At 42.6% G+C, this 24250-nt stretch overlaps 1 protein-coding gene across 4 annotated transcripts in view; it reads left to right on the forward strand.

Moving 5' to 3' along the window:
• The window catches only part of AADAC (arylacetamide deacetylase), a 40829-nt gene extending 35427 nt beyond the window's left edge, over positions 1-5402 (forward strand). For all 4 annotated transcript variants that reach the window (XM_034781856.1, XM_034781858.1, XM_034781857.1 and 1 more), the window contains exons 4-5: positions 1618-1789; positions 3337-5402. In XM_034781856.1, the coding sequence (XP_034637747.1) occupies positions 1618-1789; positions 3337-3945 (781 nt within the window). In that variant the 3' untranslated portion in view covers positions 3946-5402. The remainder of the gene's footprint in view (positions 1-1617; positions 1790-3336) is intronic.
• Positions 5403-24250: the final 18848 nt, after the last annotated feature.

Consider the following 24250-nt stretch of genomic DNA (forward strand, 5'->3'; position numbering starts at 1 on the left):
GACTCAGTACACAGCCCATTCCACCAGGGCTTTTCTGAGCCATCCTATCAATAGGCTGTCTCAGGGACTCACCATGGCACGAGCATCATTCATCTTTCCCCCCCCCCCCCTCCTAGTTTCTAAAATTTCTTTAAAAATGTAAAATACTTTGAACAGTAACTGTGGAAAATGGTGCCTTCTTATACCACAAATCTATTCCCTGTGTGTATGTTTAGAGCCCCATCTGCTAACTTTAGTGACTGAAATAATTTTTTTACTGATTTATTTTTTTGCCCTCTGGGCCCCAGTCTGGAAATAAATACAATCTCCCCATCCAACCACTTGAACATAATGCATCCCTGTCCAGGACCTAGCCTGTCCTTCTGGTGTCTTCAGTGATGGACGAGTAGAGTGTTTCATAGTATTTTATGCATTTGGCTAGTTGTCTGCTTGGGACAGAGTTGTGCTTCAACTCCCAGTAGTGGCTTCATCATTCATGAACTTTGTTTAAATCAAAAAGAAGAACAGGAGTACTTGTGGCACCTTAGAGACTAACAAATTTATTAGAGCATAAGCTTTCGTGGACTACAGCCCACTTCTTCGGATGCATATATGGGGTGGACCCAAATCGGATCTGTATTTCAGGAGATAGTGCAGGAGGTAACTTATACATATATGCATCTGAAGAAGTGGGCTGTAGTCCACGAAAGCTTATGCTCTAATAAATTTGTTAGTCTCTAAGGTGCCACAAGTACTCCTGTTCTTCTTTTTGCGGATACAGACTAACACGGCTGTTGCTTTGAAACTTGTCATTATGCAAGGCACTGCATTTAGCCGTATGGAATGGAAATCCATATATGTTCCATTCTATATGCATCCGAAGAAGTGGGCTGTAGTCCACGAAAGCTTATGCTCTAATAAATTTGTTAGTCTCTAAGGTGCCACAAGTACTCCTGTTCTTCTTTTTGCGGATACAGACTAACACGGCTGTTACTCTGAAACCTTTGTTTAAATCAGTAACCACCCAGAGGTGATGGGATTTTTCTCCATGTTTTCTCTAGCAGCACAATTATTGTAACCAGTGATATATGCTGGTATGCAATTATTGTCATTACACAGATCTGTAGAACAGTGACAATGCAATGAATATATTTACATAGCATTAGAATGTTCTCAAAATATGCGAGGGGAATTTCTTTAATCACAATAACATCAAACCAGTCACATTTAGTAGTACTTCTTATCACAACCCCTGGAACAGAGAGAGCATGATAGAAGTGAAACAAATCAATGTATGTATTGTAGTCAGAGGGTAATTGCAGAACAATGGAAGTTCACTGCTAATTTTGAATATGTTAGGGCAATAACTACCAGGACCATGATTTGTTTATATCTTCAGTAGGAGAGAAAAGGCCCACTGGCAAAATATTGCCATTTCAACTAACTCTGATGAAAATTGACACATGACCCCAAGAAACAAATTTCAACCTTTTTACTGTCAGGTTGAAAAAAAAAAGGTGGAAATGGTAAAATTTTGCTACTGGATTAATGTGTGAATTTTCATGAAAATTAGCATCTTTAAAATGTGTTTGTTTTGCCTAGCAGCTCCAACTAACACATTTGTTTTTTCCCCCAAAGGTACAGATTAGCACCGACGTATCATTTTCCAGTTCAGTTTGAAGATGTGTACACTGTAGTGAAGTTCTTCCTACAAAACAGTGTTCTTGCGCAATATGGGGTGGACCCAAATCGGATCTGTATTTCAGGAGATAGTGCAGGAGGTAACTTAGCTGCAGCAGTGGCACAGCAGGTATGTTGTTTATATTTTACAGGTCTAGAGATTTGTTCTGCTCATTTTTCTTACCAGGGTGATTTAGCAAAATATCTCTTAAATTTAAATATCTTAAATATCTCAGTTCATTAAAGAAAAATATGCCTCCCAGTTATTTTTCACTTCTATTTATGCTGGTGTCAGTGAGAACTGAATCACACATAAGTGAGTAGATAAAAAACATCAGTTCTCAGGTTGGTGAATGTGGTTTTTGTATCTCAGATTGAACAAACTGCCTCAGCGTGATTTACTTTAGTTGCTCTTACTAATGCTGCCACTGAGGCTACATCTACACTACAGGGGGGGGTCGATTTAAGATACGCAAATTCAGCTACGTGAATAGCGTAGCTGAATTCGACGTATCGCAGCCGACTTACCGCGCTGTAGGGACGGCGGCAAAATCGACCTCTGCGGCTTCCCGTCGACGGCGCTTACTCCCACCTCCGCTGGTGGAGTAAGAGCGTTGATTCGGGGATCGATTGTCGCATCCCGACGGGACGCGATAAATCGATCCCCGAGAGGTCGATTTCTACCCGCCGATTCAGGCGGGTAGTGTAGACCTAGCCTTAATAACACTGTAGCACTAACTGATAAATGCTGCAGCTGGTGTCACAACCTGCTGGTGCGGGGAGACCTCCCAAATCTGCATACCCCTGCAGAAAAAAGCTCTACTTAATAATATAATAATTAGTGTCAAATCATGCAGCCCTTATTCAGGTGAAACCCCATGAAATGGGGACTTTTTAAAAATAATTGCAGAATTTGGTCCATTTTGATTAAAGTGCTACTGCAAAAGGTGCTTAAATGTTAGGAACTGGTCAGTGTAGTACAGCCTTGTAAGCGGGTTGTTCTGTTTAGTTAAGGTATTCTGTACTGAAGTGAAGATGTTACTGCCCTGAGAAGAAATTATTTGTATTTTGTAAAGTTGCTGCTTTGGAAATGTTCCAAGTTCATGGTGGTCAGTACAGCTAGGAGAAGGCTAGGATGACATTTAAGCAACCATGGTGTTGAATTAATTTCATATACTCTCATTTTGTTCTCCATGTGTTAAAGATGGATGAAAGCTCAATTATTAGAGCCCTAAATCTCTCCTCAGATTTAATAAGACAGAGTGAATAAAGCTTATGTAGTGCAAAATAATTAATGAAGTCTCAAAAGTCTGTGCTTCATAAATCATGGATATTACAAAATAGCATTTTTTACTAGTTAGAAATGCACCCGTGACTTCTAATTAATGCCCTTTAAAGAAGAACATTTTCAGATGTATTATTTTTATTCAGCACAAGAAATAATATGGAACTATTTCTTTAATTAGAACTTTACATGGGAAAACTGTTAATATCATTCAAGATATGCTTATACAACAATGTAGTCTTGGGTGACCTTCCTCTGAACTAATGATTTTTATTAATCTGTTTTATTTTGTTTTATTTTGCTTATACTGTAAAATTTCTTGTAGGATCTTCAGTCATTGTCAGGGAACTGAAACCTTTAATTGATTGTGTAAACATTTTAATTTTTTACAGCTGCTAGATGACCTTGAAGTTAAAGTTAAACTTAAGATCCAAGCTTTACTTTACCCTGCTCTTCAGACTCTTGATCTGGATTTGCCCTCCTATAAAGATAATGAGAACAAGCCAATTCTGCCCAAGTCATTGATGGTCAGATTCTGGAGTGAATACTTTACTACTGATGTCTCTCTTCAAGAAGCTATGGCTTCCAATAGTCATGTCCCTGCAGAATCAAGCCATTTGTTTAGGTTGGTAAACTGGAGCAATTTGCTGCCTGAAAAGTTTAAAAAGGATCATGTTTATGCCAGCCCCATTTATGGAAGTTCCAGGCTTGGAAAAAAATATCCAGGATTTCTGGATCCAAGAGCTGCACCACTCTTGGTTGATGATACCAAGTTACTTGGCTTACCTGTGACATATGTCCTTACGTGTCAACATGATGTCTTGAGGGATGATGGAATCATGTATGTCTCACGACTTAGGGAAGTAGGAATTGAAGTAATACATGACCACATTGAGGATGCAATTCATGGGGCTCTAATGTTTATTACAAGTCCAACTGATTTAGCTCTAGGACATAGAGCAGCAAATAAATATATTGAGTGGTTAAATATAAACTTATAAAGTGAAAAAGAATATTTAATGCATTTGGCTCTTATTCACTGGGTCTGGGTGAAACACTGTATTTGGAGAGAAAAGGATCCCTGGTGAAAATTGTGGATGTGAAATTGCCATACTGAAACTGTACATTTTTCTACAATGTTTGGGTTCAGGTTGGCTTCTTGCCTACTCTGGCAGGTGACTTAGGCTGTCTCTAATCTAAGTGCTCTTTCATCACTGAGATACAAAATCCAAGTACAATCGCCCTTACTGCCATCAGTTACGAGCCTTGAATTTCTCTACACAAGAATACAAGTTCCCCTGCACCAGATCCTTTTACACCTAATTACCCCTACCCACTCTGTCCACCTCCTTTCTTTCTATACTATGGGTTCTGCTGCTAACCTATCACAGCAAATCATACTTCCCAAAGTGTCTTTATCTTTCAGGACTTCTCTATTACAATCCATGCTCCATGCCTCATAAGCCTGTATGTGTGCTGATCCATCTTAGTGTCCTTCCCCCCACCCTTGAATGGATATCAGTGGGATCACTTAACAATAGAATGTTTGTGTTAGCCCATTTAATATCATCAGTGGTGGTCAGTTCCCATAGTCATTAGTGAGAAACGAGTCTGGAGTACCAGGGGAGGTGGAGATGAAGGGCAGGGCAGGGACCAAATTCCATGGCTGAGGTAAGGACACAATTTTGTGTAAGCCTGAGAAGCCTTTGTAGCTGGCACTTGTGTGGGTATGTTTCTCTTCTCGGCAGAATGCAAGGAAGCAGTTGAAAACATAACTGAATTTGAATGGCTGTGAATATGACAGTTGTTATAAATATGTAATTAGGTTTTGGTGCCATTATTAGACTTTGTCTAATCACATTCATCAACTTTTTTGTTTACTGCAAAAAACAAAGTGTAATTTAACAGCATTGGATACTGTATGATCAAAAAAAAAAATAAAACGCTGAAGATTACAGCCTTGCAATAACACCATTTTGTGGCTTGTGTTTCTCTTATTACTCATTATATGGTAAGCCTTATGATTTTAAGTTAGCTGTATTTATTCCATTAGTATAACACTTGCACACAGCACATTTTAAAATCTAGGCTTAGACATCATATGGACTCAAACAAGACACAAATCTCAGTCAGTCTATATTGCATGAATATGTTTTAACACAAACATAAATGTTTTGTACATTAAAAATGTGTCCTAAAGGTTTTGGAATCATGAAAAGTCACAGCCCTGAGTGTTTGTTTGTTGTTTATTTGTACATGTGGCATCTATTTGAATATTTATTGTTTTTTGATGTGCTAGTAACATGCTGTATTTTCTCCCTAAGAAAAACACACAGTCTTCAAGAAGTCAACATTTTTACAGCTATGTATAAAAACAGAATGTGTGTGCAATGATTATCATATTTTTCCTCAATTTTCATCATTATTGTTATCAAAATTAAACTTGCCTTTGATTCTACCACAATGTACTGTACGTCTTTCAAACTTTGCATTTACAGGAGATGATAAAGAAGCTCACTTTGCATATATAAAAATAATCAATATAACTAGTTTGGGCCAAATCCTATTAGATGACGGACCTCCAGCATTGATTTCAGTGGAGTTGTGGGTGCACCTCTTAACCACCATGACTCTTGAGGACTCTTGTCTCTTCTGAAAGGAAAGTGGTTGAAAAGATTTCTTTTTATCAACAAAAAAAAGTGCTGAGAGCCTGGAATTACATATGAATTATAGTAGGTTCAGAGCTGGAACCCTCCATGTATTTGGAGAAATGTTCCTTACAAAGCTTTGTACAATGTTGACAACCAGACATAGCTGCAAGCACAAGAAGCAGGATTCCTCTTCTCCAACAGCAGAAGGCTGGATGGAACTGAAGAATTCTCTCTTGCTCTCTGTCATTGGAAATTAGACAGTTAAGTTTGGGTGTTTTTCCAAGGAATTATCTTGCTAACGCTCACCTACATCTTCAGGCTGACCTTTTTATTGTGATATAATCATGTGCAGTGGAGTTGCCTATACTTTGGTTTTGGGGTAGAATATTGTCATAGGCACATCTAAAAATACTAAGGCATGCTCTGAATAGGTCATATTTTATCCCCATTCTATTATCCTTGCTCAAAATGGTATACAACAGAAATTGGCCTTTCCTCTAGTTTCAGCAATAGAAAAAGCTGGTTTCAGAGTGAGGCTATAGATATAGATCTTTATGGATATTAGCTCAGGAAAAAGGGAGGAGGTGCACAACTAACCACAAACATGGAGATCAGCAGTCAGACGCTGAATTTTATGGCCATTGTTACTTATTATTTTTAATTGTTTTCATCCACACAAGCACCAAAGCACTGCTGATAAAATGACATTATTCTGATTGAAAATGTTTAGAAAAGGTCACTCCTCATTCAGTCTGTTAGAAGAAATCAAATAACAAACAGAGGAGTGGTTGTTCCCCCGCAGGGACTGAGATTTGGGTACATACTGACTTACAAGGTGCTAATGTCTTAAAGCACAGCTGGTTTTGCACACGTGATCAACTCTGACCTAGATAGAAAAAGACTGCATTGTCTTTGCTTTTTGGTTCTTGAGAGTCTGGAAAATATACAATGTGGCTTATGCTGGAAAACAAACATCAGTTAATTTTAAGCCTTAAATATTTTGTTGGATTTGGAGAGAAAAAACACACTTCCCAACACAACACTAATTCAGGGCATTGCTATTAGAACTGATTTGTCCCTTCACTGTGTAAAGGTGTCTAGTGTTAGGCTTTCGGTGTGAAAGCAACAAAGAGGGAAAGACTGGAATTAGGCAGAGGGTTGGCCTTACCAATATTTCTAATCTATGGTTTTGTGTCACTGAATACTGGAGTTAAATTGGTCAGGATTGTATAGTTAAATTTAGAAGGTGTGAAAGTGAAATGAATATATTAAAGAAATAGAATGAATTAAAGAATGCTGTATGTACCTTTAAGTAGAAATGAGAAATGCTGCAATCCATGTGGCAGGAAAGCAGACATTAACTGCTTAATGAATTGCCCCACTTAAGGGCAACTGGTGAAGCATTAACCTTAGATGGATAAAAGTTAATAAGGAAGCAGGATATGCATATTGTGCCCCATGCAAATTTTACAATTTTGCTCTCTCTGTCCCTTTGTTTAGTTCGCACCCTTTTATCTGTATAAATAAGACTGTTTGAATCTTGCATGGGGGCTCACATTATCTGAATGTATTAGCAGAGCGCTGTGCTAATAAAACAGAGTGGTCTGACAAACTAGGAGTCCTGAGTCTAACTTTGACAATTGTGACTTCCATAGTTTTTAGTGTTTTTTTCTTTTAATTGACATACTATGCTTGGTTAGGAGATGCATACTCTAATTACAATGTAACTGGGTTTGTGTGGCTTTTCTTAGCTACTAAAAGTGCATGGAAGGTAGCAGGAAGCGTTGTATAGGTGGGCAGTGGGTTGGTAACATGGGGTGGTGTAGTGAGGTGGTGTGGCGCCGCTCCGTCCCGCATAGGGCCGAACTTCCCCTAACCCCAACATGGGCGGAGCCACCGGGTCCGGCGCCCGCCCCTCCGAGGTCACGGCCCTGACCCGGAAGTATAAAAGCCCGCCTGCAGAGCTCAGTGGAGCCCAGGCTGGCAGAGAGAGCAGACGTCCCGGGCCAAGCTCCCGCTTGGGAGACAGCCGCAGGCCGCGAGCCACCTGCCACCCCACCGCGCTGGTCTCGCCAGGTACCCCGAGGAGGACTGGCCAAGCCTGCCCCGGACCCACTACCCCGAGGAGGACTGGCCAAGCCTGCCCCAGGCCAGCTACCCCGAGGAGGACTGGCCAAGCCTGCCCCGGGCCAGCTACCCTGGTGGAGAGCTGCCGGACCTGCCCCCAAGCCCTGCACCAGAGGAACCGATGCTGTTGGACTGGCCTGAACCTGGCGTCGCCAACGAGGTAGGCCCCGAGGGGGAACACAGAAGTAGCCCTGGGGTAGCCGACCCCAGTCAGGCTGCAGAGACATGTGAGCCGATGTCAGTGTGTTTCGGTCAGGACACCCCACTGACCAGCAGCGGCAGTAACCGCTGCTAGGGCCCCGGGCTGGGACGCAATGAAGTGGGTGGACCTGCGTCCCCCCCCGCCACCCCCACTCACGGGTGGCAGGCTTCCCCCTCACCCAACGCTCAGGTAGGAACCTGGGCCTCCCCCAAGTGTATTGTTGCTCAGCCCCCGCACCAGAGGGCCTGAGCCCCTTAACTGACTGTTGCTCAGCTCCCGCATCAAAGGGCCTGAGCTGTGACTGTTTGTGCCCCGTCCTGATCCAGGGCCTGGGCCTACTTTAAACTGTTGATTATTGCTCAGCCCCTGCACCAAAGGGCCTGAGCTAGCTGATTGTTTGCTCAGCCCTGCCTGAGGGCCTGAGCTCCCTGAACTGTGGGTCGCTCAGCCCCTGCGTAAAGGGACCTGAGCTTTGACTGCCTGTGCTGTAGTGAGTCGGTGTGGTGCCCCTCCGTCCCGGAGGGTAGAGCCCCGGCGCGAACCTACTACAGGTGGTATTTCGGGGGGGGGGGGAATAGAGGAGTGAGGGAGGAGCATAGGGAAATGGTAAGGGCAGAGTGATTGAAGGATGGCTTCACTAGGTGGTTAGATCAGAATTGAGGCCAGAGGGCCTGAGAGAGGTGGTAGGGCAGTGAGGATATTGTCTGGGAGAAAGGAAAGTGGGTAAGATGGCATGAAAGGAGATCCTGCTCTGCTCCTTACTAGGAAAAAGGGTCTTGGTGCAGCTTTGTGCTGAATCATCTGTAAAGAGGGATGAGGTTGTGGGTACGTGGACTTGTTTGCTCTGGTGCTGAAGTTCATTCAGAGGATGTAGGACTCTTGTTCTCTGGAGCCAAAAGTATAAGACTCTTGGGTTGTCACTCGTCTCTCCTTTCCCCCTCCCCTTTCCTTCTGTAAAGGAAGATCTGGATTTTTTTATTCCACCCTGCTCAGAAGGGTGCTTTTTATGCTTATTTTTCTACCAAAAAGGAGGCTCAGAACTATACTGTTTTTAGACCCTGCTAAAAGAGAACCCACCATTACAAAGGAAAACTAGCTGTGTTTATTTGGACCATGCTGACGAGAGAATTGTGAACCTGCCAGTTTCCCTGCTAAGCAAAGCAGCTATTATGACTGTTCCCTGCCCTATAAAAAGAAAAGATTTTGCATATTAAGACACTTTATTTGTCCCCTTTAATTGTAAGTGACTCCTTGCTGTAGGAGGTGTGGTGATCGCTTTTATGAACAATAGGCGGACTTGAAGATGGCCAGGTTTGACTCTCCCCATTAGTATGTTTGTTTGATTATTTTGTTGTAGCTACAAGGTAAGGGAAAGACTATAAGTATGTCTGTATATATTAGGGCTGTCAATCAATCACAGTTAATTCACACAATTAACAAAAAAATGAATCGCGATTAAAAAAATTAATCATGATTAATCGCAGTTTTAATCCAACTGTTAAACAATAGAATACCAATTGAAATTTATTAAATATTTTGGATGTTTTGCTACATTTTCAAATATATTGACTTCAGTTACAACACAGAATACAAAGTGTACAGTGCTCACTTTATTTTATTTTTATTATAAATATTTGCCCTGTAAAAATGACAAAAGAAATTGTATTTTTCAATTCACCTTATACAAGTACCTCAGTGCAATCTCTTTATCATGAAAGCGCAACTTACAAATGTAGAATTTTTTTTTACATAACTGCACTCAAAAACAAAACAATGTAAAACTTTAGAGCCTACAAGTCCACTCAGTCCTACTTCTTGTTCAGCCAGTCGCTAAGACAAACAAGTTTGTTTACATTTACGGGAGATAATGCTGCCCTCTTCTTATTTACAATGTCACCAGAAAGTGAGAACAGAGATTCACATGGCACTTTTGTAGCCAGCATTGCAAGGTATTTACGTGCCAAATATATTAATCATTCGTATGGCCCTTCATCCTTTGGCCACCATTCCAGAGGACATGCTTCCATGCTGATGACACTTGTTAAAAAAATAATGCGTTAATTAAATTTGTGACTGAACTCCTTGGGGGAGAATTGTATGCTCCTGCTCTGTGTTTTACCTGTGTAAGCGGGGGAATGGTCCCGCTATTGTGGGGAATTTTCCTGGCTTCTGCACTACCCCGGTGAAGAGGGCTAGCGAAAGGATCCGAGTCCTCGCTCCCACTTCCTTTACCCAGAGGCCTCCCTGCCCTTGAGGACTTCCCTTCCACTCTCCTGTCTGGCAGAGTCCTCATAAACCCCGACAAGGCTGGGCCCAGGATTCCTGGGGGGCTCGACCCCCAACCCTGTGGTGGTCACCCAGGACAGGGGCTAGGGTGTCCCCACTCCGGGGTACTCTCTCTGCACTGGGCACCTCCCTGACCCACTGATCATTTCATACAATTTAAAGCAAATACAAGTTGTTTAATTAACAATTAATTTTAAAAAAAGAATAAGGAAAAATGGGAAAGGTTAGAGGAAAACACATCACCCTGCTCTGTGGCAGGGAACATTACAACCAGTGTCTCTGGAACGTCAGGGCAGTTCAATCTGTTCCTTGTAGGTCCCAGGCCTGCTTCTCAGGCCCTGGCCGTGCTGCAGAGACGCTGTGGATTGGACACTTGCTCTGGCGGTGGCCACACGCTCTCAGGCTCTAGGTGGCAGGACCCTTTTTCCCAGCGTCGCCCCTGCCCAGTCGGGGTTATGATCCCCCTGCAAGTCTGGCCTGCAAGGCCTCTTGGCTGAGGCGTCTCCCTGTGCTGGGCCCACTGCCCAGGGTCCCCCTCACTCTCCCCAGCTGCTCACTGCACTCGGACTGCACACGGCTCCGGACTGCCTCAGCTCCAGCTCTGGACTGCTCCAGCCCCAGCTCCAGCTCCAGCTCCACTCTGCCTCAGCACGGCTGCTGCTGCTGCTCTGCCTTCAGCTCCCTGGGCTGCTTGTCTGGCCCCTCTGGCTCTGGTTGCTGCAGCTCTGCCCCCAGCACAGCTCTGCTCTGCAGGCTGCTTCTGTGACTCTGCTCCCAGCTCTGACCTGCTTCCTGGCTGCTTGTCTGGCCCCTCTGGCTCTGGTTGCTACAGCTCTGGTCCCAGGGCAGGTCTGCTCTTTCCGGGCTGTGCTCTGGCTTTGGGGCTGCAGCTCTGCTTCCAGCAGCTTAGCTCGGGCCCCTGCCCTCTCCTTAGCTCGGCCCCACTCTGTCTGACTCAGGCCATTCCAGTTCACACGGAGGACGGGACCCCCTCTGGCCTCCTGACTCCCTGATTAGCCTGCCCACCCTGTCAATCAGGCTGATCTGGAGCATTGGCCTCTCCCCATTGCCCCTGGGGACTGTCAGTCTCAGGCTCCTGATTTGCCATCGACCCTTCCCCTTTCAGTGCTGGGAGCTAGCCAACCAAAACACCCCACTGAATGTTAGTAAGGGGGCAACAGTCCCCTTACACCTGCATTCTGCCATATATTTCATGTTATAGCAGTCTGAGATGATACTCCAGCATGTTGTTCGTTTTAAGAACACTTTCTCTGTAGATTTAACAAAAAGCAAAGAAGGTATTAATATGAGATCTCTAAAGCTAGCTACAGCACTTGACCCAAGGTTTAAGAATCTGAAGTGCCTTTCTGATCTGAGAGGGATGAGGAGTGGAGCATGCTTTCAGAAATCTTAAAAGTGCAACACTCTGATGTAGAAACTACAGAACCCCAACCGCCAAAAAAGAAAATCAACCTTCTGCTGGTGGCATCTGACTCAGGTAATGAAAATGAACGTGTGTCGGTCTGCATTGCTTTGGATAGTTATTGAGCAGAACCCGTCATCAGCATGGATGCATGCCCTCTGGAATGGTGGTTGAAGCATGAAGGGACATATGAATCTTTAGCGCATCTGGCACGTAAATATCTTGCAATGCCGGCTTCAACAGTGCCATGCCTGTTCTCACTTTCAGGTGACATTGTAAGCAAGAAGCGGGCAGCATTATCTCCTGCAAATTGTAATCAAACTTGTTTGTCTGAGCAATTGGCTGAAGTAGGACTGAGTTGTAGGTTCTCAAGTTTTACACTGTTTTATTTTTGAATGCAGTTATTTTTTGTACATAATTCTACATTTGTAAGTTCAACTTTCATGATGAAGAGATTGCACTAGAGTACTTGTATTGTGAATTGAAAAATACTATTCCTTTTATTTTTACAGTGCAAATATTTGTAATAAAAATAAATATCAAGTGAGCATTGTACACTTTGTATTCTGTGTTGTAATTGAAATCAATATATTTGAAAATGTGGAAAACATCCAAAAATATTTATATACATGGTACTCTATTGTTTAATAGTGTGACTAATCGAGATCAATTTTTTTAATCGCTTGACAGCCCGTGTGTGTGTGTGTGTGTGTGTGTAAATACAGTAATAATGAGATCTATACAAGTGTATAGAAAAGGAAAACCGAAGCAGGCTTAAAAGAACACAAGTAAAATTAGTATAACCACCAGCACTAAGTTATATATGTATTAAAAGTTTAGTCAAATTGTAAGTTTATAAACATTTTCTTGACTAGAATCCTAAAGGAGGTTTCAAGATTGGAAATACTTGGTAAGCTTGAGCAGTGAAACAGTCACATCTCTAGCCTGACATGTTTGTGGAAACTCTTCTAGCAATCATTGCTGCCAGTCATATTCCGGAAGGGTCTCAAAGCACAGTAGCAATGGCACAAACACTGTAACACCCCACTTATGAGGCTAAAAATGAGATTTGCCTGCTGTACTGTCCCAGGGTGCATGAGTAGTGACAGCCAGTCACATTCACTTAGGGTGGAAGCCAGTCCTGAGGGAAACACTTGCATCCTGTGCAGGGCCGGCTTTAGGAAATGCGGGGCCCAATTCGAACATTTTCGGCGGGGCCCCGGCAGGGATGGCTAAAAAAAAAAAAAACATGTAAAAAAAAGCCTTTCATTACTTAGCAACCGATTCCCTATAAAAAGTTCTGATTTAAGGGATGTGCCACAGTATGTATTTTTTATACCAATAGGGTTACCATACATCCGTATTTCCTCCTGGATGGCGATTTAAGAACCAAAAAGCCTGACGTGGCTCAGCACCGCCGGCCCGGCCCCTGGCCCGGCCCCAGCCCCCGGCCCAGCACCGCCGGACCCGCATGTCCCGATTTTCCCGGACATGTTCGGCTTTTTGGGATTTCCCCCAGACAGGGATTTGAGGCCCAAAAAGCCGGACATGTCCGGGAAAATCCGGACGTATGGTAACCCTAGACTGGAGGTAGGGTCTGGCTGCAGACAGGGCAAGGGGTGCGAGTCTGGCTGGAGACAGGGGGGTGTGGGGTGAGCTGGCTGGCTTCAGGCAGGGCTGCAGGGGTTGGCAGGGCTGGAGATAGAGGAGTGCGGGACTGGCTGGCTTCAGGCACGGGGGTGCGGCAGGGGTTGGCTGGAGACAGGGCAGGGGATGCGGGGTTGGCTACAGGCAGGGCAGGGGGGGCAGGCCACCTGCCACTAGAGGCCTATTCCCCGGCTTGCTGGGGCCACAGCTGACTCACCCCCACCAGGAACCCGGAGTGCAGGGCAGGCAGAGTGATGGGGTGGCTGCCAGGGGTTTAGGAACGAGGCAGGGCAGAGCCGGAAGGAGGCTTGGAGGGAGTGGGCAGAGCTGTCAATTCAGGCTGGTGCGGGAAGGGGTGTCTGTGGGGCTGGCCGGCTTTGGGCAGGGCTGCAGGGGGGTGCGGCAGGGGTTGGCTGGAGACAGGGTCGGGGGTGTGGCAGGGGCTGGCTGTGGGCAGGGGGTGAGGGGCTGGCTGCGGGCAGCAGCAGGGTAGGGGGTGCAGGGCTGCTGCAGGCAAGACGGGGGTGCAGGGCAGGGGATGTGGCAGGGGCTGGCTGCAGGCAGGGGGGTGCAGGGCTGGCTGGAGACAGAGGCTGGCTGCGGGCAGGGCAGGGGGTGCGGGGCTGGCTGGAGACAGGCTGGCTGGAGGCAGGGCAGGGGGTGCAGGGCTGGCTGGAGGCAGGAGCTGGCTGCGGGCAGGGCAGGGGATGCGGGGCTGGTGCGGGCAGAGGGTGTGGGTACAGCCCACCCTGTATGGTAAGTGCCCCCTCCTCCTCCTCCCTCCCACACTGGGGTAGCAGCAGCCCGGGGCTCGGGGGCTATTTAAAGGGCCCAGGGATCCCCTGCTTCCACTGCCCCAGCCCTTTCAATAGCCGCGGGAGCCCAGGTGCTAAGTCAAAAGCTCACACCCCAGGAATTCTTGTATTAAAATCCCCCATGGAAGAACATTCAGGTTGCAAAGTCAATCACTCAAAAATTAGAAAATGCTAGTACTAATGTGGACCATGAACCTTAACTCTATGTGCTTGTATACATTAGGACACAAGCCTCAGTTACATCACATAGCAGGATTTGAACCTGGGACCTTCCCATCTACTAAAAGTCAAGGAGACTGCTAAGGCATTTGGATGCTTTTGAAAACCCTATACAAAAAAGGAAGCCTCTACTGTGGCCTAGTAGCTTAGCTGGCTAAGGGAATTGTTCCAGATGTGTCATAAATAAACACATCTGACACAGTCAAGCTAGCAGAGACAATGCTAACTTCTGACTTAACTGTATGTGCCATCTCCAAAAAAGGTCTCATTTTTCTGACAGGGAAAAACTGCTATTAAATTTACATAATGAAAAAGTGAAATTCTAATTAGCAGTTGGCAGGGCTAACCAGAGTCAAAAGGAATGTTCTGTGATCTTCCAATCCTCCACCTTACAGGGCATCTTGTGCTTCCTTTTAAGAAGGAGTTTTAAAAACAGAAGGCAGCTTTTCTTACTGTCAGACATGTTTTAATGATACTGTACAACCATCAGCTCAGAACTGACCTTGCTTCAAGTGGAAGTTACTGAGTGCAGTGCTATATTTCATGTCCAATCCTTTCATCAAAGCATTATTTATACAATGATGGTTGTATGTGGAAAAAAGCGAACTAGTTTGTACTTGCAAACGGGGGGTTAGAGGTGGGAAATACAATATCTCCTCAAATTCTTTTTCTTTAATTATAAAACTGCTGTTATACTACTTAATGTACTGCCTAAGCACTGTACAGACAGTAAATATAGCTCTAAAACCCATTGGCAGAGTATTCATCTGTGAAAGCATTTTTTTACATGTTCAGAGAGATGGCCAGTCAAATGAACTATGCTTACCATAAAGGCTTCAGAAAAATGTTCATTAGTGTACATCAAATTTAAGCATAAGCACTGGAGCTTGACTGGCTCAGGAAATTAGAACTTTTAACTCAAAAGCCACACAGTTACTGCATTTAATAATGGAGAAAGGCTTGAGGCCTCATTGACATGAAAAACTAGAGTGGCCATAGTCCATATAAGTTTGTATATGAATTAAAAAATGTCCATGGGAAATTTCTGTTTGTGTTTATTCTTGGAACTGTTAATGCAGCTGTTAATATCCAGTTAGAAGTTACCTTTTATTGCCTAATCTTTTGGGTACCAGCATAGTAACCACACAGTGGTGATGAGTATCATCTCTCCAGTTTGCTTTGGTATGACTTCTATGTTCCCTGTCACATGTTATTGCATGTCTGTGTTTAGCTCAGTCTTTCTTGCTCAACTTTAGGTAGGATTGTCAGGTGGCGTAAATCAGCAAATCTCTGATTTACTGATGTTATTTATTATGTCTACTCTTGTAGTAACTAAAGGTCCTGATCAGGACCATTATTGTAGGCACTGAACAGACATAGAGTGGAAAGATGGTCCCTGCAGAGTTTACCTAAGTATATAAGAAGTATGTGTAAATTTCAATGTGCGTGCTTTCATCAAGTGTTCTGAAAGTCGGGTATATACAGTATTTGGAAAAGGAGAACCTTACAGCTTTGAGACTTTCTGCATGCTAACGCTTACTACCACATGGCATGTTTAGTGCACATTGAGTTCTGTTTCAGAGTAACAGCCGTGTTAGTCTGTATCCGCAAAAGAAGAACAGGAGTACTTGTGGCACCTTAGAGACTAACAAATTTATTAGAGCATAAGCTTTCGTGGACTACAGCCCACTGTAGTCCACGAAAGCTTATGCTCTAATAAATTTGTTAGTCTCTAAGGTGCCACAAGTACTCCTGTTCTTCTTTTATTGAGTTCTGTGGGACTACTTGCTGCTGTTAACATTATGCCAGTACTCAGAGTTTGCAGGATTGGGGTTTATTATAAAGACAACCAAGATGTCATTCAAAGTGAGAACTAACCATTCAAGTTGTATTTTCAATAACTTTAGCCATAAACCTAGTGCTGAAAGAACAGCCAGTAGAGGACAGTATACCACAAAAGTATATGACAAACAGCATTGCTGTGATACATTAAATTTGTTTATCTGCTATAATACATGAGTATTATAACATGAAATGTTTTCCTGAAAAGGAGAGTAAATTAATACATTGGTGGCCTGGAGAAAATTGAAGATTATATCTTAGCCTAAAACCAGGCCCAGGACTTGCACCAACCTTAAAAACAACAACAACAAAAAAGCTATATAAATTCATGGGAAAATAGGCCACTGTAGCCATAAACAGTTTTGGGAAATTTCCATGTATATAACACCAAAACTAAAAATCATGACAAAGTTGTGGGTAAACATGCATAGTGCACTAGTAATAAGAGCAAAATGTCTCGGAATGCTTTACACATAGGCTGAAGTGTGTGACCAAGTATTCTTTTAGGAATAGTCATATAAGACCAGACTGTCGGCCCATCAGGCTTAGTATAGCTGCTTGTAGCAGTGGCTTTCATGTGACATTTCAGAGGAAGGCTGTGTGCATCTGGTGAAACCTCCTTTTAGATCCCAGCTGGCAATTGGTTCATATCTTGAAATATAAGGACCGATATCCTTTGTGACTCTCAAATCTACAGAAGCTAGTGTAATTACAGACATTATTTCTTTTGATATAACTATGTCTAAACTTTTTTTTTTTTTACACAGATTTGCTAACGAATTTGCCTAACAATAATTAGGGTTGGGGAAACATCTGTTCAGCTGTTATGTATTATTTGTATTAGGGCCTAGAAGCCTTAGCCACAGACAAGCATCCCATTGTGCTTGGTGCTGTAGAACGGACATCTTCACACAGGATTTGAATTCAGCCTAGTCATTTTTAGGCGTTGGTTAACTTGTTTTTTTTCTTTAAAATTTTTGTGCGTCTGTGCACACATGTTGGTATGTGCTGAAGTGAGAAGTGAAGTAGCAGCTATTTCTTTCTTGTGGCATTTCTTATCAGACGGAAATGATGAATGCTTAGAAATCTTCCAAGGCAGCCCTGTGTTCACAAGAACTCCAGTTTTCAGACCAATTCTAGAGAATTTTGGAAATGTGCAGATAAGCTGTGGAGGTTATTATCCTCAGCATTATTTGTATTATGATAGCACCGGCAGGCCCCAACTGCTGCCGTGCTGTACAAACACTAACTCTTACAAACTTGTAAGACGCAGTAACTGTCCCAGGTACCTTACAGTCCAAGGGCTCGATCCTGTAAGCTCCTAGGTTCCTAGCTGAGAGATCCTTACAGTCTCGAACCCTAACTGCACAAGATAGACAAAAGGGTGGGAAAGGAAATGAGGCGAACTGACTTGCCTCACATCACACACAGCAAATCAGTTGCAGAGTGGAACTAGATCCATCTCTCCTGAGTTTAAACTATGCCCTATCAACTAGACCAGTGGTTCTCAACCAAGGGTACTCATACATCTGGGAGTATGCAGAGGACTTCCAGGGGGTACATCAATTCATCTAGATATTTGCCTAGTTTTACAACAGGCTACAAAAAAAGCACTACTGAAGTCAGTACAAACTAAAATTTCATACAGACAGTGACTTGTTGATACTGCTCTATGTATTATACACTGAAGTGTAAGTACAATACTTCTATTCCAATTGATTTATAATTATATGGTAAGAATGAGAAAGTCAGCAAATGTTCGGTAATAGCGTGCTGTGTCACTTTTGTATTTTTATGTCTGATTTTGTAAGCAAGTAGTTTTTAAGTGAGGTGTAACTTGAGGGTACGTAAGACAAATCAGACTCCTGAAAAGAATACAGTAGTCTGGAAAGGTTGAGAGCCACTGAACTAGATGATGCTGTTCTTCCATTTCTCTCAGCAGTGTCCTGCAACTCTGAATTCCACAGGATAAATACACCGTGGAAGATGGGGAATATTTTTTTTCATTTAATAGTGTGTATGGACCACATTGTATTGGTATTTTCTGCCAATGAAGATCACAAAAGAAGGCAACGAAAGAATTACACCTTCTGTTACTAAATTTGCTAACACTGTACAGTAGCAGCTATTGTATAATGGGATGGCCTAGAAGCTCCTACTGAGGATAGGGCCTTATTATGCTAGATGCTGTACAAACGTATAGTAACAGACATTCCCTACCTCAAAGAGCTTACTATTTAAATAGACAAGACAGATAAATGGTGGGAGGCAAAAAAAGCATGGAGAAGGGAAGTGACTTGCTTAAGGATTTTAGAAAGACTTTTAAATTTTGATACAAACTAAAAGTAACCCGTGTTGTTCAAGAGTGTCATGGAATTGTGCAAACAATTCTTGGTTTGGAAAAAGGTTGATTATTGCTGAAATTTAAGCTATGGTTATTTTTGGCTGGGCAATACTGTATATTACAATTCCCTGTCTGGATTAGAAAACTCCTTAGACTTAGATAAAACTTGACAAGTTTCTGTGCATTCAACCAGCTGGAACCTTTTTTTGGTGGCTGAATTTTGCGCTCCGGAGTCTGATATTCCTTTTTAACAAAAAATGGTTTTAGTTATTTTGGATACAAAAATAAATGAAAATCAAAAAGCAAGCAGTATATGAATCAGTGTGGTAATGTTGGCCAACAGTTGAAAACAATAGATCTAGGGCATATTTACATTGGAAAACTCAGAAAAGTTAAGACCAATGAACTAAAGGTGTGAAGTTAAAACTCATTAAACCCCAATTCTTATTCACAAGCAAAGTGGCCTTAGTTTGCTTTAGTTTAATTTTAGGGGATTAAGGAGATTAAGCCCCTAAAATAGTGTGAGCTCTGCCCCTTTTTATGTTAGATGAGTGTTTATGCTGAACCCTAACACTGGCTATCAAAATGTCCACATTAACTATTTCACTGCTGATCACAGCACACAAAGTAAAGGTATTCTGGGGTTATGAAGTTCTGCACAATTAAGTGTTATCTTATTTTGGTCTCATGAGTCTGAGTTGTGGTTGGAGTTTGGGAGAATGTCAGAATGTTATTTTGTTCCAATTTGACATTTTTATAATCTGTTTCCTGGTGCCAATACCAGCATTTATTGGTTCAATATTTGTTTTCCACAGATAGTCTCCAATATTTGCTGAAAACACACTGAGTTGGGAAACATTTTTCAAATAATTTGTCTGCTAGAATATCTGTAGAAAGTGAATGAAAAGGGAAACAAACATGAAGGGAATTCATTTAAAAACTCAAATATTTGCAGGGTTGGAGTGTGTGTGTGTGTGTGTGTGTGTGTGGGGGGAGATTGTACTGTTTTGTTTTGCAGTATTTGCCTATCTCGAGTCAGAAATTATTTTACAGCTACCAGAATCACTGACTTAGAAGTACTCTGGTAATGGAAAATCCATAAACCTCAAGCCCATCAGCCTATTGTCTTTCAAAAAAAGGAAATAAGATATCCTTGCAGGTCTCTGAAACAAGTTCTTTGAAAACTGGTTGGTGATTTATAAATGCTGAAATACAAATGAGTCCCAGAGGAAAAAAGTTTCAGACTAGATAAACATTTTTCTGACTGCCATGGGGATAATATCATTTTGGACCATAGATTCACTCTGAACAGGTTGGTCTGCATCCTCCTCCTGACATTGCTGCTGATCTTGTACTCCTAAGGCTGCTCAAATGAATTTGTCTTGCAGTAATGCAGTGCCTGGGGCTGAGCCAGCACATTGTAATGGAGGCTTTGTTCCTCACTGACTCGGGCATCACATCAACGCAACTCTTTTTAAGCAGTCTGAAGGCATTTGGTTACCATAATGATAAAATCCCAGGTGGCTTAAAAACTGTCCCCAACACAAATTTAAACTTTAACTCAGTGAGACAAGAGAGTGGTTTCAGCCTGTCAGGAAACACCATGAGTGTCAAATGCATTCCTCTCTTACTGATTTGGAGGTAGTGGTTCCATTGAATATCATCATGGTTCTTGTTTTAAAAATAAAACAAAAAAATGCAATGGACAAATATGTCCCTGGTGCAGACCTCATAGCAGGCATAATACATCTAAAGGGCCATTACTTTCCTCCATGAAAGGGCTGACATTTAGGACTTAATATGGTTGGGGAGCTGTTTTGATGGCTGGCTGACTCCCTTGGGTTGGGAACCAGCCAAATGGAATGTTTCTGGGAAGGGACAGTGGGCTATTTTTGCTGCAGGAGGAAAGTGAGAGTCAGGCATTTGTCATAAGAAGCATGAAGGAGACCCTGAGAATCCACCCTGAGGGAAAGGAATCCTGGGTGAGCTCTGCAGAAGGGGCGCCTTTCATTTTTTCATGAAGGGAGAATACAAAATCAGCTTCTGAGAAGTGACCAATAGAAATGTCTCTGTTTGATTCAGTTAAGAACAAATGGTTTAAGGAGCCATTTTGGCTAAGTGGGCCCAAGGAGGGCAGCTTCAGTCAATAAACCTTTTGTCATCATATTATACTTTTGTTGACAGGTGCCACTTCTAGCCAGTTTGACACAAGAGTAAGGGGAGCTTGGTCAGACTGTGGCCTCTTTGCTTCAGAGCACCAGCACGTTGTTGCATGTTCTCATGTGTAGTGGGCTCTATGCAGTTCATAGGAGGAAAGTCTGGACTGCAGGCTCAAAATTTGATGATGATGGTGATAATAGTAATGGAAGGAGAAACTCCTCTGACTTATAAATATTTAAAGTAAAACAATAATGATAAAAAGGCCCCTAACCTTAGCTGTAAATAAAAATAAAATAAAACAAAAAATGCAATAGACAAATATGTCCCTGGTGCGGACCTCATAGCAGGCATAATACATCTAGCCCTGTGTTTTGTCCCATCCTGCTGTTTCTGTGTTTCCAATTAATTGACAAACTCTATTAGCTATTCTGACATCAGCCAAAGATGCTGGTGAACAAACAAAGACATTTTGGCACAGAAAACCTGCAAATAAGTAAAGTTCCTCTTTTCTTTTTCTTTTCTTTTTTAAATCTGCTTCATTTTAGTTCCATTCAAAGCATAAAAGAGAACTGATATTTGCTAAAGGAAATGGACAAAATGACTTTACATAACATACCAACAGTCAACTTGAAGATACAATATCAAAATAGAACAACTACTTTCAACTTTCTGAGAGAGTGATGACTAAGCAATACTTAGCCCTGACCTGCTTAGGGGCTCTACTAATTTATCACAATGGCACGCCACACCTTCACTCAGCAAGCGTTCCTAGCCTTTATCATCTACCAGTAAGCGTCTACCTCAAATGGCTCTGCACTTTCTCCTGAACCACCTTGTATGCATGGTGAAGACTCCCTGAAAAAAATCTTTACTGTCATTCCCTTAAGCTCCATCATTTGTGCTGTGATGCCTATAAACTCTACCTGCTGATCATGGCTAGACAGCTGATGAGGTGCAATTTCACCCCTTTTCCCCTTCCATTTTTACCTTCTCCCTTGCCCTTACTCAGTCCCTCTTTCCTGCCATTTTCCTTCACCTTGCCTTTACCCTAATTAAGAAATAAAGAAACAAACCTACCCAGCAACACTAAAACTTTGCCTGATGTGTACATGTCAATAATGTGCACATGCATGTGCAAAGGCACATTTTTATAGACGTATGTGCATTTTCAAACAGGTTCATTTCTGAAAAGGATGTTGTTATGTTGTCATTTCTTTGGCTTGAAGATATAACATTTTATTAAAGCTAATGTTAAAAAAATTATCTCGTACACAGGTTAAGAAAAGAGTGTCTGTACATTATTACTACATGGAAGAAACCCGCTGGTTTATTCAGGCCTCACTCTACCTGGTTGCCTGAAGCGGCAAAATATTTAGCAGCTGTTTAGTATGTGAGTGACTGGGTAGTGTAATGGGAGTATCCTTTATAGTTTGTCTGCTATTGCAGTAATCAATAAGCCAGACTTAACCTTACAAAAGAAATGCGATCAAATCGTGATTATATGTGAATACTTTTGTATAGTTCACATAAATCCATTCATCTTTCTAAACGAATAAAGAAAATATTTAGCAGATGTGTAGGTAACTTTTCAACAGCATATTGCTTTTAAATATTAGCTGAGCTAATGGGGCTCGTCTCTCCAGAGAAAGGTTAGCTCTGTGGGGTATAAAATTATATTTTATCCTATCTGCCAATATCTTAAATGCAAATCACTTAAAAGGAGATGTGACTTGAAAGCAAAATTAAAAAGCCGCTTTTGAATCTGTTCATGCTAACTGAGAGCAATAGTCACAATCTACAAATTGGGAGTAATAAAATAAGTTTTATTTCTCTCATTCCTGTGGTGGTGATATTTAGACATGGCTTGTGTGTGCGTGTAATTATGTATAAGTTTTTGATCTTTCTTTTCACAGCCACTCCAAGTGTTCCTGCTTTATGTTTCTTCTACTTTCGAGGCCCCATGCTTCATTCGCTATCCTTTCCATTAAGATGTGCTGCTCCTTGGAACCAGTCACTATCATTCTTTATTTAGAGGATTTGCTGTTGAATGACATAAGGCACTACATTAAGAGAACTCCCAGCTATGCCCCAGATACATACCAAGAGCCTGGGACCAAAGATGAATGTAAGTCATTGGTGTGGTAGGAGAAAGCACAGCATTGTCATTAGGCAAATGAGCCAGTCCCCAGCATGGTATTTTTAGTTTTATTTTAAATAGGAGATGGACTGTGCATGGAGACTGCCTTATCTAAAGCTGATAAAAAGTTGGATCTTTGCATACATTATATAGCATCTTCCTGGCTTTTGGGTTTAATTTACAAAATATGTCATAATATGGGAATTTTATTGTCTTCAATTTATGTAAGAAAATTGTAAGAAGTAGTCAAAATAAGTTTCAGCAGATTCCCACCCAGTTTGGCTGAAAATTAATGTCTCACTGCTATCCTCATTTGGATATCATTTTAATTCATATTATGCAGAGTCTTTCTTTACAGAGGGATCTCAAAGCCTTGTACGTCAATGGGATTTGATGATGAAAGAGGTGTTCATTTCTAGGGCTACCTGCATTCATTTCATATCTGGAGTTACATGTTGTTTCTGCCACCTAGTGGATGCTGGGACACTAACAACTCTTGTAACCTTGAGCCCTGAGTAGGGCTCTACCAAATTCACAGTCCATTTTGGTCAATTTCACAGTCATAGGATTTTAAAAATAATAAATTTCATGATACCAGCTATTTAAATCTGAAATTTCATGATGTTGTAATTGTAGGATTCCTGACCCAAAAAGGAGGTGTGTGTGTGTGTGTGTGTGTGTTGCAAGGTTATTGTAGTGAGGGTTACAGTCCTGCGACCCTTACTTCTGTGCTGCTGCTGGTGGTGGCACTGCCTTAAGAGCTGGGCAGCTAGAGAGCAGTGGCTCCTGGCCGGGAGCCCAGCTCTGAAGGCAGAGCCGCCGCCAGCGGCAGTGCAGAAGTAAGGATGGTATGGTATGGTATTGCCACCCTTACTTCTGTGCTACTGTCTGCAGAGCTGGGCCCTTGATAAGCAGCCGCCACTCTCTGGCTGCCCAGCTCTGAAGTCAGCAGCACAGAAGTAAGGATGGCACGGTATGGTATTGCCACCCTTCTGCGCTGCTGCTGGCAGGGCGCTGGCTTCAGAGCTGGGTGCCTGGCCAACAGCTGCTGCTCTCCAGCCCCCCAGCACTGAAGGTAGCACAGAAATAAGGGTGGCAATACCACATCCCCTCCCCCCCCAAAAAAATAACCTTGTGACCCCCTGCAACTCCCTTTTGGGCCAGAACCCCTAATTTGAGAAACACTGGTCTCCCCTGTGAAATCTGTATCGTATAGGGTAAAAGCACACAAAAGACGAGATTTCATGGGGGGAGACCAGATTTCACAGTCTCTGACACGTTTATCATGGCCGTGAATTTTGTAGGGCCTAGCCATGACCCTCAGGAGGAATATGAGTCCTGCAGAGTAGAATCCTTCTCTGGTATCGAGTGAGACTTCCAGGTCAGTTTAGACCCCGGAGTAGACGGTCTAATTCCTGCCATCAAGACGTACCTTATACATGAAAAAGGAGAC

The sequence above is a fragment of the Trachemys scripta genome, chromosome 9 (assembly GCF_013100865.1).
Source record: "Trachemys scripta elegans isolate TJP31775 chromosome 9, CAS_Tse_1.0, whole genome shotgun sequence".
NCBI lineage: Eukaryota > Metazoa > Chordata > Testudines > Emydidae > Trachemys > Trachemys scripta.